This window comes from Puma concolor, chromosome A1 (genome assembly GCF_028749965.1).
Source record: "Puma concolor isolate L17-30 chromosome A1, mPumCon1.1.hap2, whole genome shotgun sequence".
NCBI lineage: Eukaryota > Metazoa > Chordata > Mammalia > Carnivora > Felidae > Puma > Puma concolor.
In genome coordinates, this window is record NC_141667.1 from 221,814,509 (window position 1) to 221,830,862 (window position 16,354).

General features: G+C 46.0%; 1 protein-coding gene across 1 annotated transcript in view; it reads right to left on the bottom strand.

The window, feature by feature from the left end:
* LOC112860827 (guanylate cyclase soluble subunit beta-2-like) overlaps positions 1-16,354 on the bottom strand; it is a 71,879-nt gene that overhangs the window by 18,247 nt on the left and 37,278 nt on the right. The window contains exons 6-13 of the mRNA XM_086717592.1: positions 14,293-14,392; positions 13,008-13,204; positions 11,884-11,995; positions 10,531-10,634; positions 8,298-8,514; positions 6,003-6,323; positions 3,093-3,241; positions 2,398-2,544 (exon numbers count right to left, since the gene is read on the bottom strand). Of these exons, the coding sequence (XP_086573718.1) occupies positions 2,398-2,544; positions 3,093-3,241; positions 6,003-6,323; positions 8,298-8,514; positions 10,531-10,634; positions 11,884-11,995; positions 13,008-13,204; positions 14,293-14,392 (1,347 nt within the window). The remainder of the gene's footprint in view (positions 1-2,397; positions 2,545-3,092; positions 3,242-6,002; positions 6,324-8,297; positions 8,515-10,530; positions 10,635-11,883; positions 11,996-13,007; positions 13,205-14,292; positions 14,393-16,354) is intronic.

Sequence of the window (16,354 nt, forward strand, 5' to 3'; positions counted from 1 at the left end):
ATATATGATTTCATATATTAAGAAGGCTAGATCAGGATTTTATCACCATCAGGGCTCGGGATGTGGGGACAAGCAAGGATCTGAGAACCTCCTTAAGTCTCCAGCTTTCTAAATTGTGGAAGATCTCTTTCTGATTTACAGCCTAATTGTGAGGTGAGGTGTTTGGGGGTCTCTTTGCTCTTTAGTCCCATGCTGGCTCTCTGCACATTGGGAGATATCTCTTTACCATTCTTCTCTGCCCTTAGACTTCAAAGTGTCATTGTAGTGCACTTGGTAAAGGCCAAGAATACCTCACAGGGATTTCTGTCTGTTCTCTGACTCTAACCCTACCTTTTCATGGGCCATTGACTCGCATTTGGAGAATGTGCCTCACATGCCTCAGGGACTGGGGGTTTCTCTCAGTTCTCCTCCTAACCCTTTGACTGAATAACCACATGTACTTGGTGAAGGCCTGTGGGAGAGTTGGTAGACGGGTACAGATTCTGTGGCTAGAACTGACAAAAGACAGGATCTTTGGGATTCTAACCTATCATTCTGGCCTCCACGTGGCCATTAAAGTTCACTAAAATTCAGACTGGTTTCTTCTCACCCTCACCTGCAGCTCCACTAGACATGAACATAACTATGGGTGTCCTCTTTGAAAGGGCTGGTTGCTTTCTGGAATCAGTTTATTTCTATTTCTTTGCTCACTAAGTTTTTTTAACGACTAGTATGGGAAGAGCAGCCTATTGCAGCTTTCTACGTCCTAGCCAGACTTAGTTATCTTTTCAGGCTAGATTTTCTTCTCCCTGAAATAAGAAGATGCATTCCTCTAGGAAAATGAGCCTGTCAAACACCGAGAATACTGTCTCATGCAGAGTAGGACCTCAGTACATGTGAGTTGAAGGAAATGTGAATAAAATAGTAGAAGATCTCAAAGAGTACTAATTTAAAAATTGTTGAAATGGCAGCACAGTTCTTCTAAGAGAGTGAAATGTTTCAAGTCCTTTTCCCTACTTCCTTAAATAAACCCACACGGTAGGTTGTTTCTGGAGGATATTTAATGATGCTCCTATGTCCCTATTCTTATCTTAAACTTGATAACATCTTTTCCTGCTTTCTTCTGGGTAAAATCCACCAGGATAGTTTCCAGGAATTCATTGTTTAATTTCATTCTTACTGGTATGACATTACTGTCATCTCTATAGCTATGCCTTTTACACACACGCGCGCGCGCGCGCGCACACACACACACACACACACACACTTTACACAACGGTATATATTCAATTCTTTTTTTCTTTAATGGCTTATATTAGAGCCCTTTAACTGAAACACATATCTCTTATCTGACCTTCTTATCTCATTCCCTCCCATCTTGATTTTTATTTATGATCCTGGGGCTTTTATTCAACGGATGTATCTGCGTGTTTCCAACGGACCAAATATTGTGGATATGTAGTTCCTGCAATTACGTAAAGCCGGCTTTTACTCAGAAGCACACAGTGCATACCAGAACCAGAACCTGCAGCATTTCTCAGTGTCTGACTTGTGGTGAAGGTGAGCTGAACACATCTTCAGAATCTCCTACATAAGGGTCATAATTTAGAAAAATCCGATTCTGTCTTATACTTGTCTTTATTGAGTTTCGGTTGGCTGTGTAGTTTATTTTGAAGACCTGACTGTCAGGATCAGGGAAGGGATTACATTTTAAAATGCAGAAGCCCTGCTCTAAGGCATCTCAGGGCGTCAAGGATCTGCTGAGCAGACAGAAGACGACACCTGCTTTTCATCTCCAAAATTGTCCATCTTTTATAGTGTGAACAAATGTCCATGCCTGGAAGAGCAGGTTCCTGTGAGAAAGGTGGGCAGATGTCTTACTCAGGGCCACGTGGTGGGAGGAACGCTGTTCTAAATCTCTCATGGCATCGTGGTGTCCGAGCTGCTGGCTGGAAGCAGTTTCCTGCCTCAGCCTGACTTGACCTGGGAGAGGACATGCTGAGTATACAGTTTCCCCAGGGGCGGGCGGGGTGAGCCACTTGTTAGGTTGGATGCTCAAATAAAAAAGCAGGCATTACAAACGAGCCAGATACCAAGACGGATCGAGCCCTGCAAAGCAAGTGGAGAGGCTTGCTCAGCACCGTCCCAAGCTATCGAGAAAGACACTCGTGGTAAATCACATGAAAATCCCACGCTCCAAAGCCTCCCCTGAAATTTAAGAAAACTTGGGACGATGATATCTTTGCTAATATTTCTATTACTTAAAACATATTCAAGAGAAGACAAGAGTTGGGAGACGTTACCCATCGTACTTACTGTAACATGCCCAGCAGCCACGTGAGCAGACTAATAAACAGAATTCTACTTTGTAGTGTGTGGGATGGTCGATATCAACCAAAGTACTCAGTTTCTCTCTACCTGGATGGGCTCTCCAGTAACAGGATTCATCACTTCTTTTGCAGAAATTCTCATCCCCAGAGCAAAGTTAGCCACTCTTTGAGCATGACTTCCAATGGGCACTGGTACGCCCCCTACCACCATGTAGGCATCTCCTATAGTTTCCACCTGTAAGAGGGAAGAGAGGGTATTCAGATGGTTTCCTTTATGCATTCAATATATCACTAAATATTTTTGTCATTTTCCACATATTGACAGAAGGACCATATCGAAGCTGGTGGTTATTGGCCAGGAGTATACGGAGCATAAGGGAGGGATGAGAGGAAAACTGACTCAGGAAACCACCAATGAGCTAGCCCAAAGGGCTTTCTGCTTCTGGTGGAAGCTCCATAGAAGACATGGCTCCTGAGTTGGCATATGATGCTATATATCAGACGTACGTTATTCAGATTAGACTCTCTGCTGAATGGAAGGGGTAGAATTACTCTCTGGGAAAACAGTGTGCCCCTCAAAGGCCTTTTGGCACTGGATATTATAAAAGGATTTCTGAAAAACTAAAATTGCTAAAATATCTCCAATTCCCTGTTACCTGTAGCTCCTCACCCCACTCCCATCCACACCAGACACAGAGCAGCGAAGAGAGAGGCAAAGGAAGACCGATAACCGAGCTCCCGCCCTGCCTGAGTGGGACACACACACAGTAGGTGAACACTTACTTTGTAGACCTCGTGGACACTGGTTAGTCTGTCAAACTTGGAATACATGGAATTCAGCATGGTCACTATCTGGATAGGTTGGCAGGCAGCACAGATGTTAGTAAATGTCACCACGTCACTGAAGAGAATGGTGCAGGTTTTAAATTCTCCTGCAAAACGTAAACTGAGCGTCAGTGAGAGCCAAGGATATGGGATGATGATTCTCTGGATTCTAGACTCGAGTGCTCTCTGGGAACCAAATCTGGCTGAGCCTTGGGGAAAAGGAGCCGGGTCCATTCGGCCAACAGACACTCCCTGAGTGCCTGCTATGAGCTGGTCATTGTTCGGGGAGACGCGTGCAACGTGGAACAGACGGCACCTCTGCCTCTAAGGTGCTCCCAGTCCAGTGAAGAAGACGTAAGAGTAAACGAGCACCCGGTAAGGTGTGATGAGAGCCATGGCAGGACAGGAATAGGTTGGGTGGGCCCTGGCTTACAGAGAAGCTTCTGGCAGGTGGCCTGCTGCGGAGCCCGAACTACAGGAGATCCAGGCCGGGGCTGATAGAGACTGGTCGTCACGAAGTGGCGACTTCCACTATCCGTGTCTGGCGAGAGGGCTACCGTGTGCTCAGCGCGTCCTCCTAACTCCTTGGGCTGCTTCCAGTCTTGCTAATTTTCATACGGCAGCCAGATGACCTGTTGAAATCAGACCCTCCAATCCTGTGCCTCAAATCCGTGATTTCAACACACTGAGACTAAACTGGAAAATCCTTGGGGTGCCTGGGTGGCTCAGCCTGTTGAGTGCCCGACTCTTGGTTTTGGCTCGGGTCATGATTCCTGGGTTGTGGGATCAAGCCCCACATCAAGCCCTGTGTCAGGCTCCTTGCTACTTAAGATACTCTCTTGCCCTCTCTTTCTCTCTCTCTTTGCCTCTCCCCTGCTCGTGTGTTCTTTCCTGCTCTCCCCACTGCCCCCCCCCACCCTCAAAAAAAAAGAAAAGAAAAGAAAAGAAAGAAAATCCTTACCATGGCCAGTAAGGGGTCCCCTCTGTCCTCACCATCTCTCTGATCTCACGTCTCCATGCTCTCTGGCTTACTCCACTCCAGCCACACTGGCCTCCTTGGGGCTTCATAAGTGCCTCCTGCTTAGGCCCTGCTGTTTCCTCTGCCTCTTTTCTCTGACTTCTCTTTTCTCCAATATCCAAAGGGCTCTGTCTCACATCTCACACATAACCACCTCACTGAGAACTTCCTTTATCACTCTATCTAAAATAACAGTCCCTAGACTCTATCCTTTTGGCCTGATTTCTGCCCCCAACCCCACAAGCCTTACATGGCATATTTTATATGGAATTTTTTTATTTGTTTGTTGCCTATCTTCCCCACTGGACTGTAAGCTCCACGAGATGAGAGACTGTTTCGTACTCTGCTGTATCCCCAGCACCTAGAGCAGGGCCTGGCACATAGTAGATCCTCAATAAATACTTGTTGGATGACCAAATGGGTGACTGCTTGAACACAGCTGGGCATTCTCTGTATTATTTATACCTCTGGTAATAATCTCTCCTTCACGTAGCTTCCTCCGCCCTCTGGCTTCTGGCCCGCCATTCTCTCCTCATATTCTCCCTACCTTTCTGATCTCCTTGTTTCACACATTCCACTGGCTTTTCTTCCTCCTTAAATAATAGGTGTTCCTTAAGCTTCAAAACCTAACCCTCGTCCCTTCTCACCTCCTGCCCCCTGGATGACCTTATTTATAATTCATAGAGTCGGTGTTTAACCACCACCCACACTGCAATAATTCCTAGATCGGTAGCTTACCCAAGGACCTTTCTTCGAGCTCTCCCCACAATTCCTAGCTACCTACTGGTCATGTCAAGTGGAGTATCCTACAGGCTGCGGTATTTATCTTGAGACTGCCTCACCTTTGCTCCTGCAATCCCGTTCTCCCAAAATGCCTTTCCCTGCTTTTCCTCTGAAATAAAGTCTCAAGGTCTAATTCAAGTGCCATACACTTGATATATACAAACCCTCACAGCCCCTGCCTCCTGTCTCTTCCTTTCTGACGCCTTTTTATCATGAATTTCCCTGGCATCTGTGTTTCCACACCTTTGTCATGGAAAAAGTATGAATGTTGGAGTTAGACGGACTTCTGATTAGTCTTCAGCTCTTTTACTCATAAACTGGGGTGAATGTGGATTTACTCAGCTGTTTTGGATAATAGCACCTCGCTCATAGAAGTGTTCAGAGAATTCAATGAAATGGCACGTCTAAAAACGTCTAACACAGATCCTGGCACAATAATTGCTCTTTGATGCACATTAGTTCCCTTTCCTTTGGCTACCGCCACCCCTGTGAAATTATTCTGTATATGTCTGTCAAAGCTGCAAGACTGTGACCTCCTTTGGGTCCTCGAGACCTGGCAGCACCCTGGCATTGAGTTAGTTTACCACACATGTCTGGGGGTGAACACCCACCCGTGACAAATGGGACGTGAGGTCAGAGTAAACAGGGCATCGTTTCCTCCAGAAATGGCTTGCTCTCCCAGAATGGTCTTTAGAGGCCCATGATTTAGGGAACGTGTGGGTGTATTATTTCCAGCTAAAGAACTCTATTCGTGGCCACTGAAGAAAAGGCCAGTGTCAAGCCATAGCTTTCGGGTCTTAGAGAATGTGCCATAGGTGGGTGAAGTTGACAGGCACTCTTACTTAATCCATGTTTCACTCTGGTATTACTTTTATTATTCTTGATGTTGGGAGAAGAAAACTGAGGACGTGCATCTCAAGCAACCTGCCCAAGATCATGCTGCTAACAAGCGATGGACCCAGAATCCAAACCTAGAGCTGTCTGGTTTCGGAGCCTGTGCCCCTAACCCCTGAGGCACACCGCTACTCTTGCCCAGAGGCACCCATGAAGGGGAGGGAATGCTTTACCCGCAGCGACCTTTTTGCCCTCCTTCAGCTGGTTGGCCACATGTTCCGGCAGCATGGCATAAAGCAAGGTCTCGGTTTTCTTCTTTTCTATGGCCAAGTGCTGGGAGAGGACCCGCAGCTCCTCCTTCTTCCTCTCCAGCTGGTTGGACAGCTCAATCTCTGCCAGCCGCTGTTGGTTCAGGAGGATGAGGTCCCTGGTGGTGTCGTGGGGGGCGATGTCAGACAGGTGCATCCGGTGCGCCTCCAGCTCTCGTAGGCTGCGGAGCTTCGGGGAGCACAGGTATATCATGCACCGCGCGGACTCCATCCAGATCATCTGGCCTTGCCGTCACGAGAGAAAGGTGACAATGCAGCAGGTCACCCGCCGGTGCTACAGCTCGCCAGATCATCACCCACACAATATGCCCTCGTATCCACCGCACGGTCTCACCCCTTCCCTTCTAGCCAAATTTCTTGACAGCCGTCTGTCTATACATCCTGTCTCCACTTACCCATCTTCCCTGGCTCGCAGCGCCTCTCTTTACTTGGAAGTGGCCCCATCCCCGGCTTCCGATCTACCTACTCCAATACGAGTCTATCTGTCTCTCCCTTACTGAGGCCTTCTGCTGTTGGATGGCGTTGGGCAGAACCCCCTCCCTGAAACCTCACTTTCACGGACTTCCCCGACACTTCTTGCAATTTTTCCTTTAGGTTTTTTCGCTCATTCCTTCAATGAGTTGGTGTTCCCCGGGGTTCTGTCTTGGCGTTCTCTCTTAGTATTCCACAACAGCCTCCGACACCATGCTGACAATGAATCTGAATTCCCAGAGAAACCTTGCTGCCTGGACTCAATGCGTATTTCCTTAAAAACAGATCTGTTTATTATTTTATTATGAAAGCGGTACACATGCATTGCAGAAAATGAAAACGGCTGAAGACAATATTAAAAGTCACCCATAGGGGCGCCTGGGGGGCTCAGTCGGTTAAGTGTCTGACTTCTGCTCAGGTCATGATCTTGCAGTTTGTGGGTCTGAGCCCCGCGTCGGGGTCTGTGCTGACAGCTCAGAACCTGGAGCCTGTTTCGGATTCTGTGTCTCCCTCTCTCTCTGCCCCTCCCCCACTCATACTCTTTCTCTCTCAAAAATAGACATTAATATTTTTGTAATAAAATTTTTTTAAGTCACCCATAATCACACCGCTCAGATAACTACTAAAAAATGGGGTTCTCTGCCATCTTTTTCTGTAATCTGAATTTTTCACTTCAATTTTATAATAGATATATCCTTCCATGGCATAAATGGAGATATGCATCATACTTTTCGCTGGCCACATTGATTATACTGTATTTTACTTAAGCAATTAGCTAGCACTGATTATGTTACACCCCTTTTATCACCCTATAAACAACATCGCAATGACCAAGCTTAAGGTAAGTCGTTGTGGATAATCGTGACAATTCTGTTAAGGATATAATCTCAGAAATGGAATTACTGAGGCGAAGAATATGCTCACTTTTAATGTTTTCGATGCGTATTGCTAAAACGCCCTCTAAAATGATTGTGACAATTTATACTCCCATCAACAGTGATTTTTTTTAATTGCCTATTAATATTTATGCATGGATGTCTGCAACTGAACTCGTCTTCAAGCTTCTTTGCAAATGTTCTGTTTAATTGCTTCATCGCACATGCACTTGGTCTCTACTGTGAGCCAGGCACACTATTCTAGACTTGGAGGATACAGCAGTGACCCAAATGGGCAAAGTCCCTGCCCCAGGAAGTTCACATGGGGTCTTTTCTGTTAATCACACCTTCACCACCCAGTTACCCAAGCAAGAAAGCTAATCCTTATCCTAAATATCCTCTCTCTTTTTCAACACCGACATCCAGTCTCCAACTCCTGCCTTAATTATCTCCTGAATCTGTTCCTCAGTTACCACCACGGCGCCACGGCTTGCTGCACTCAGCACTTTGAAGCTTCTCTCTAGGGATGCCTGGTGGCTCAGGCAGTTAAGCGTCTGACTCAGGTCATGATCTTCTGGTCTGTGAGTTCAAGCCCTGCATCTGGCTTTCTCTCTTCTGTCAGCACAGAGCCCGCTTCAGATCCTCTGTCTCCCTCTCTGCCCATCCCCTGCTTGCATGTGCTTTCGCTCTCTCAATGATAAAAATAAACAGTTAAAGCTTCTCACTAGTTCTCCCGGGGCAGCCTCCAGCTTTTTAGCCAGCTTTTCTGAGGAAATCAGAAAGCTCTGCCTGGTCCCTTTCCGAGAAATCTCCCACACTGCAGAGAGCAATGGGAAAGGGCAGAGTTACTTACCTCGCAGTTTGAGTGCGGGCTGACTTTTCCATGCCTCAGGCATCCTTTCTCTTCGGACCTTCAGGACAAATTGACTGTTGATAAATTTGCAGATGCTGAAAATGTCGAAGGTAACTTGGGGATGAATGATGGAGAAATACTCATCCAATCGAATCTTCTGGTTTTGGAGTCCTGGGACATACTTCTGAATATTCACTCCGGCTTGCTTGACCCTCAGCTACCCACAGAGGACAGGTGTAAGACCGGGGAACAGAAAGCAACCCTCACCGTAAACTCTCCCTTGCAAATATCACTCCGCATGCTTTGCGACTCACTAAAAGGGGTCAGTAATGGTCAGACACCATGGAAGTAATAAATATTATTTTAAAAATCAAATCTGCAGCTCATCTCTGAAAGAGAAAAGGATAGCATGGGGTGTTCAACAGCAAACCTTTGACTGACAAGAAACAGAGGTTAAATGTTTCAGTTGGAGTAACAGTTCTTCCCCAGCTTTGTGGGACTTCTTAGAATTCACTAACAAAGAAACTAGCCAATTCTGTGACTTAGATCTGACACCCAGGCCCAGGTGAAGGCGTCCATCATGGAGGTGGGGAGACATCTTTCACTGCTGTTTCCAGGGAACACACGGAAGAAAGAAGCAAAGAGTACATAAAATATCCAGTGCCTGCACAGGCTGTCCAGGAATACATAACTTCACTAACCACGGGCACTCTGTTAGGCTACAGAAATCAACTTAACATTATGGAATAACTATCATTAAACTTACTGCTATTCTATGCCCAAAACTTAAAAAGGAAAAGGAGTTTTAAAAGTATGGGGCGATGGGGTGGGGGTGCAGGGGCGGTGAGCCTAGGTGGCTCAGTCGGTTAAGCATCTGACTTCAGCTCAGGTCATGATCTCATGGTTTGTGAGTTTGAGCCCCGCATCAGGCTCTGCGCTGACATCGCAGAGCCTGGAGCCTGTTTCGGATTCTGCATCTCCCTCTCTCTCTCTCTCTGCCCCTCCCTTGCTTGCCCTGTGTGTGTGTGTGTGTGTGTGTGTGTGTGTGTGTGTCTCAAAAATAAATTAAAAAAAAAATTTTTTAATTAAAAAAAAAAGTACATCAGGGACACCTGGGTGGCTCGGTCAGTTAAACATCTGACTCTTGATTTCGGCTCAGGTTATGATCTCAAGGTTCATGAGACTAAGCCCCAAGCCTGTCTCCGTGTTGACTGTGCAGAGCCTGGTTGGAATCTCTCTCTCCCCCTCTCTCTCTCAAAAAAAAAAAAAAAAAAAAAAAAAAAATGAAAAGAAAGTACATCAGAATTTAAAACATTGATAATAGCAATAATAGTGTCCTCACGGTATTGGGGAAAAGCCAAAGTACATTACTTTACAATTCCCTAGTTGTTGAGGTCACGACCTGAGCCAAAATCAAGAGTCGGACTTTTAATGGACTGAGCCACCCTGGTGCCCCTCCCTAATTGTTTCTTATAGGAGTGTTTGATTTCCTCAGATCAATTCTTTGCAAGCAAAGATGACCCTCAAATGAGTAAATTTCATAGATTCTGTATCCAGCAGTCAACTGGTAGGTGATGATCCAAACATATCTCTGCATTCAAACAACTAGCAGAGAAAATCGCAATTACCTGAAGCCATTTTAATTGATTTTTTGACCATATTTATTTTACCTAACTGCCTTTGAAAGGAGCTCATAGTCACTTCAGTTGACATATATTTCATCCAAGGAAACTGATAACAACCAAACGTTTGTCATTAATGGTCATCGTCACAACTCCCATGGAACAGTGGCATGAGTTGGCACAGACTTCTCCCCTGCCTTCAAGATGCAGAGGGAGAACCCTGCTGGGACTGAGACAACCGCAGTGGTCACGAGGATGGTGAGGGATCACATCTAGAATCTCACCCTGCCATTACCGGCTGCATTCTATTGTCTCTTGGCGTCGTGAGCTTTGGTATCACTTCCTTTTTCTCTAATGGCAAACCTTCCCGTGCACTCATCAGTGCAGACCCCTTGCTGCTGCCCCCCCCCCCCACCATACCCATGGAGAAGTTCCAACATTGTAGTTTCTGAAGGAGGCCACAATGAAAAGGAAGCCAATGGTCATGCCAGGCTAAACCCTAGTCCCCCAACCCCTGGGGACTCCTCAGGGACTTGACATGAAAGACTATACGACATACTCCCTTCCCAGCTTAACCCCAGTCCAAGCTACAGTGGGAAAGGGCCTCTTACTGATTCATCAAATACAATGTGGAAAGGAAAAGCATTGCAGAATGTCTTCTGTTCAATCCAGAGACGCTCGGGATAAACGGGCACAAAGGTGTTCACGAGATGCCCTGGATGTAGAAAAAGAGAGTCCTGTTCAGAGGCCGTTCACGCCACCAAGCTGACACAGAGCAGAGCTTGGGGTAGTGTCTTAAATGTTTCATGGCCACAGAGCAGTCCCCACTCTCTATCAGAGGCCCCCTTGGCGTCTCCAGATGGCCACAGCGATTCTTCCAAATTAAAACAAACAGAAAACTTGCTACTGGGTTAAGAAGCAACCCCCCCCGCCCCCCCCCCCCCCCCAGCCCCTGCCAAGTTTCTGCCCGCCGCTGAAGAGTCTCTGGGCCAATTGAGTACGTCTCGCCAGGAAAACAGAGCCGGCATTGAAACGGTGACAGCCAGACAATGAGCTAGCGGAGCAGAGCGTGTGTGCCCGGCCCAGCGTCAGGGACATTTGCCATGGAGCTTTTTAGACTGACAGTTTTGGGTGGCACATGAAAATTTAACCAACAGCCCTATTTGGCAGGGGGTAGAGATTCGAAATGGAGCCTTTTTGATATGAAAATCTCCCAGACAAAGGATGTCAATTGCGTGTTTGACTCGCTTGCCATGGCTTGAGGGACTCAAAATGCAGCCTTTTGAGCCCTGCAGACCTCCTCCCAGATGCATGTCACCGTGACCCACAGGGCATGATGGGGAGGGCTCTAGCTCCCCGGCTCCCCACGGGGCGGGGCTCTCATTCTGGCTCAGCCATTAGGTGCTGATCATGAGACGGGCTCAGTGTCAACAAGGGCGCCTTGAAAGCCTGATGCCTTCATTTTTCACATGGAAGATGGGGGACCTTGTTCAAGGTCATTCAGCTCCTGAGGGACAGAGCCAGAGATCTGCTTTCTTGGCTCCTAATCCAGTGTCCTTTGCACTACTGGATACTGTGGTTATTAACCACAGGCTTCCTGGCCTGAAATGCATCCCAGTCCAGAAGGCCTGAGAAGCTATAGAAAATTCACTGTTCTTGAGAATATGTCAGTAGTCACTCCTCCTTCCTTTCAACACAGTGACCAATTGGGACAGATTCCCCTCCTCTCTCCGGTGGCTTTCCCTGACTACTGGGGAGACTGTGTGTCTGTGCCACCCAGCGCAAACAAAAGGGGCAAAGGAAGGCAAGTTAGAGTCTGATGTTTGAATGCGTAAGACCATGCCTGCCAAATCCAAGCTCTGCAGAAATCAGTGATGTCATCATCATAGACGGCTTTGCCCAGTTGTGTGCACCAAGCAATGATTCTGCTCTGAGAGCCAAGGTCAGGAGAATGGCCGACTCACCTTTTCCAAACATGACTATACTTCTCACAACTTCCCAGTGGGATTTCTTCACAGGGCAAACAGAGACACTCAAATATTTCTCCTTCATCCTAAGGAAAGCTGCCTCCAGGGCCTACAGGTGGCAGGGAGAGAAGCACGCGTGTCATGTGACTGGTCGTGTAACTGGAGACACACAAGCCCCTTCTGCTGTAATTGGGACCAGAGGAACAGCAAGGCCTTGCAAGGTCAATGTTAGCAAGACATTGTTATCCCCAAGATTTTTATCTAATTAATCCTCATGTTGTTTCTCTGCCAAAGGCAGCAAAAACTTTTTTTGCAAATCTCAAGACAGGGCTGGCAGAAAAATGACATCTGACCATCTTGTCTTCTTGTGGTTGTAGATTCTGTAGCAAACAGGCTCTGAGGTGGGCTTTGAATGCTCTAAGATATCAACACCGTGGGCTCCAGGAACCACAACATTATCTGGATATTTGTATAAGCTGTGTGGACACAGAGAGCTGTGTACCTAATATATGTAGAACCTAAATAGATAATGTTCACTCCACAAGTTGCAACTGAGGCAGCCAATCCCAGAATGGCACATTGACTCCAGACTCCTAACTGGCCCCAGCTACGGAAGTGGGCACTAAGGACTTCAAAAGGTCAATTTATTTTAGAAGGATTGCAAAATAAGCCACCAAATCCAAATTTCCGGCCTTTATATTGGTGTTTTCAGGGGTGAAAATGTTCCAGGCTAAGGTTCATCCCAGAATACTTCCCAATGTTTATCCAAGTTTTCTTAACCCAGAGGTTCTCAACGAGGAATGATTTTTGTCCCCCACCCCTGCCTTGGGGATACATGGTGATGCCTGGAGACATTTTTGATTGCCACAACTGAGGAGTGGGGAGCGGGAGTGCTATTTGCATCTAGTGGGTAGACTAGCAATGCTGCTAAACACACACAGGACAGGCCGTCATAACAAAGAACGATCTGGTCCCAAATGCCAATAGTGGAGATTGAGAATATATGCCTTAAATCCACTATGAGAAGGTCCATTTGGTTCTGTTCTTTGCACAGATTGTTCCAAGACCGGTAGATCCACTAGGAGGATCTGTGCTTTCTGAAGACATAGCAAACCCAATACCTCTTGGTCCCTCTGGATATCCTGATTGCCTTTTAACCTGTTTGGCTTTGCCCTTCCCATCTGGCTGTGAGACTTCTGTACAACCAGAAACACAACATGCTCTTTCTTTCCTGTCCTCTCCTCTTCCTTATTCATGCTGAGGATATCCATGGTCACATCAATGTCAAAGAAGTCTTTGGCCACAGCCTCAATGATACCTGCAGCAGAAGGACACCTACTGATGAGGGATGGCAAGAAGCAGTTATGTCAGCCAAAGTCATAAAATAATCAAGTTATACAACTTCAGATGAACATTCCAGGGTTCACTAAGTCCAGGCCTTGCATCAAGACAGGCAGCATACAGTAGATTAATAAAATTCAAAAATAAAGTAACTTACAGGTAGAGGTTTAAGTTGTACATGTCTGGATACCAAATATATCCCTGCCACTCTAATTTCTAGCTCAGCATCTATTCATTTGTTTATTTCAGGAAGGCATTTCACTCACTAAACAAACACACTCTAGAAATAATGTAAACAAAGTTTAGTTGTAAAAGCATTAAGGATAATGTTTTAAAAAGAGGTTCTCCAGAAATCTATCCCCGGTTTATAATGTAAACATGGGAAAAGCACACATGAAGATGTTCACCACAGCACTGGTTACAATAGCAAAAGAGTAGCACCAACTACAAATTCAACAGTGGGGCCTGGTCAATTACCACATGAAATACCGTTCGGCCTTTGAAAATGAGTTTTAAATTTTTTTTTTTTAACGTTTATTTATTTTTGAGACAGAGAGAGAGCATGAACGGGGGAGGGGCAGAGAGAGAGGGAGACACAGAATCGGAAGCAGGCTCCAGGCTCTGAGCCATCAGCCCAGAGCCTGACGCGGGGCTCGAACTCACGGACCGCGAGATCATGACCTGAGCTGAAGTCGGACACTTAACCGACTGAGCCACCCAGGAGCCCCTGAAAATGAGTTTTAAAGACCATGTAAAAACGTGGAAGGATGCTTTCTCCATAATGCTGAATACACAAGAAAGGTTGATACAAAATAATATATGCAGAATTATCATAACTATGTAAATACCTAGTTTAAAATGTTAAAATAAAAATGGAAATTATTCCTTCTTTTGGCACTTTGGGAACTTATTTTAAAGGCTCAAAGACTTTGGAAGTAACAGTCAAGACAGCAAAGACTCAGATTATGGAAGAGCTGGGTTGGCTATTAGCCATCCTGGAGAATTGTGAGGGGACCATCCCCCAGAGGCCTCGTAGCGGCGGGACTGGTTAAGACATTCCCATACCTGGTACGATGTGGCACAGACCCCTCCTATCAGAGTAGTAATGGAGAAGCATCCTCCCGTCTGCTTCTCTCTCCACGCGGAACGATGGCGCGTTCATCTCCTAACCAAAAGACACGAAGTGTTTTCTCTCAGTGAACCCAGGTTGTTTAAATTATGCTCTTGAGGCTTTGTGAAACAACAGTGCTTACCCATTACAGCACACAGAACTATACCCCCAATCACATAAAATCCACTATGGTTTGGGGCACCCTATGTCAGGAATTTGATATTATCCCTAATTCCCTAACCCACCCTAGATGGCAAGTATTATCTCCCTTTTAAAGAGAAGAAACAGGCTCAGTCGAGTCAAGGGTAAAGGAAGGGAGGAACAATGTTTGGACCCCAGTGAGCCTTCACCACGCGTGTTGCTTCTGCCCACACTCCAGGGCAGGGCCAGCGGCCGTGCTCGGCCTGTGACCAAGGGACCATGGGCATCTTCACCCTCAGAAAGATCAGGCGCTCAGAGCAATTTGGAGAGGAGTTGCTTTCTCATCCTGGAAGTAGGATGCCGTCTGCGGTCTAAAGTCACTCTTTTGGAAAATCAAGATATGTCAGAAGAGATCCTCTTTCTCTAGGAATAAATGTTGACGCTTAAGTATGCACCATCTCACGGTAGATGTACGTCAGGAAATAAGGATGAAGACTTCACCTGGGGGATCCCCGAGAGAAGCACCTTTCTCCCCGACCTGATGTGTAGGCAGCTGAGTACCCCGGCTTACAGCTTGTGGTCTGAGCGAGGGAAGAGTTTAAGGAGCTGGGCTCCTACTAAGATCTTTGCTTCCTTCTATGGTGGGAGGGTTTCCACTTAAAATGAGATTCTTTTATTTAAAATTTTTTTTCAACGTTTTTATTTATTTTTGGGACAGAGAGAGACAGAGCATGAACGGGGGAGGGGCAGAGAGAGAGGGAGACACAGAATCGGAAACAGGCTCCAGGCTCCGAGCCATCAGCCCAGAGCCTGACGCGGGGCTCGAACTCACGGACCGCGAGATCGTGACCTGGCTGAAGCCGGACGCTTAACCGACCGCACCACCCAGGCGCCCCAAAATGAGCTTCTTTTAATAAACAAATTTATTTTATCTTTCAAAAGCATATACATAGAGAAAGTATATGTTTGTATGTATGTGTGTTTGCATCTTGATTAAATCTTCAGAGGATTTGAGGTGGCACATATAAAAAGTATGAAATAAACCAGGAGATTAAAGCCTATTTCAAAAACTTCCATCCAAACTCTCCACCGTGAAAAAAAATAACCAGAGTCCAGAGGGGCTAAAATGAAAATTCGTATGTTCTTGCTACCTTGTCTCCCCTCACTCGTCGCCCCCAGCCGAGGCTGCTTCCCAGAGGCACTTCCAAAAATTTGTGCTTTTAATTCTTCTGTTAAGTGTATCTGACTCTCTAAATAGCAAGATTGTACTTCTATTTCTTAGTTAAAATAGGGTCTTGCGAAAGTAGAGAATCAGGGAAAAGGGAAAATAATGGGAAACAGACCAGAGCATGGTCTTTGGAAACAGACACGTGGGGTCATGTCCTGGGTGGGCCACCACAACCCAGCAACTTAGGGCAAATGTTTGACCCTTCTGGACCTGTTTGCTCATCTGTATCATGAGAAAAAAAATCAGAGTACTTAATCCTGGTGTAAGGAGACAATTCAATGTTTATAAATTACTTAGCCCCACACCTGCTTCATAATTAGCACCCAATGAAAGTTAGCTTAAAAAAAAAAGAAAAGATTAAAGGCACAGCTACAACCAGAAATGTATGCCTTAAGGCACTGGCAAATTACTAGAGGCAAACATAGAGAAAAGTCAGCATTCCCTTATTTTATTTTTGCTTAAAGAGACAGAACGTTCCGTCCAGTGGAAAACACTACGGAGCTACCAGGTTATTATTGCGTGTATTTTATTACGGCTTGCATATTATAACACTGATATATTTTATTCATCTCATTATGTGCAAAATGTCCTCACTTACACCCTGAGAAGTTCTCTTCTTTAGCATTGACTTTGGCACGGGAAGGAAT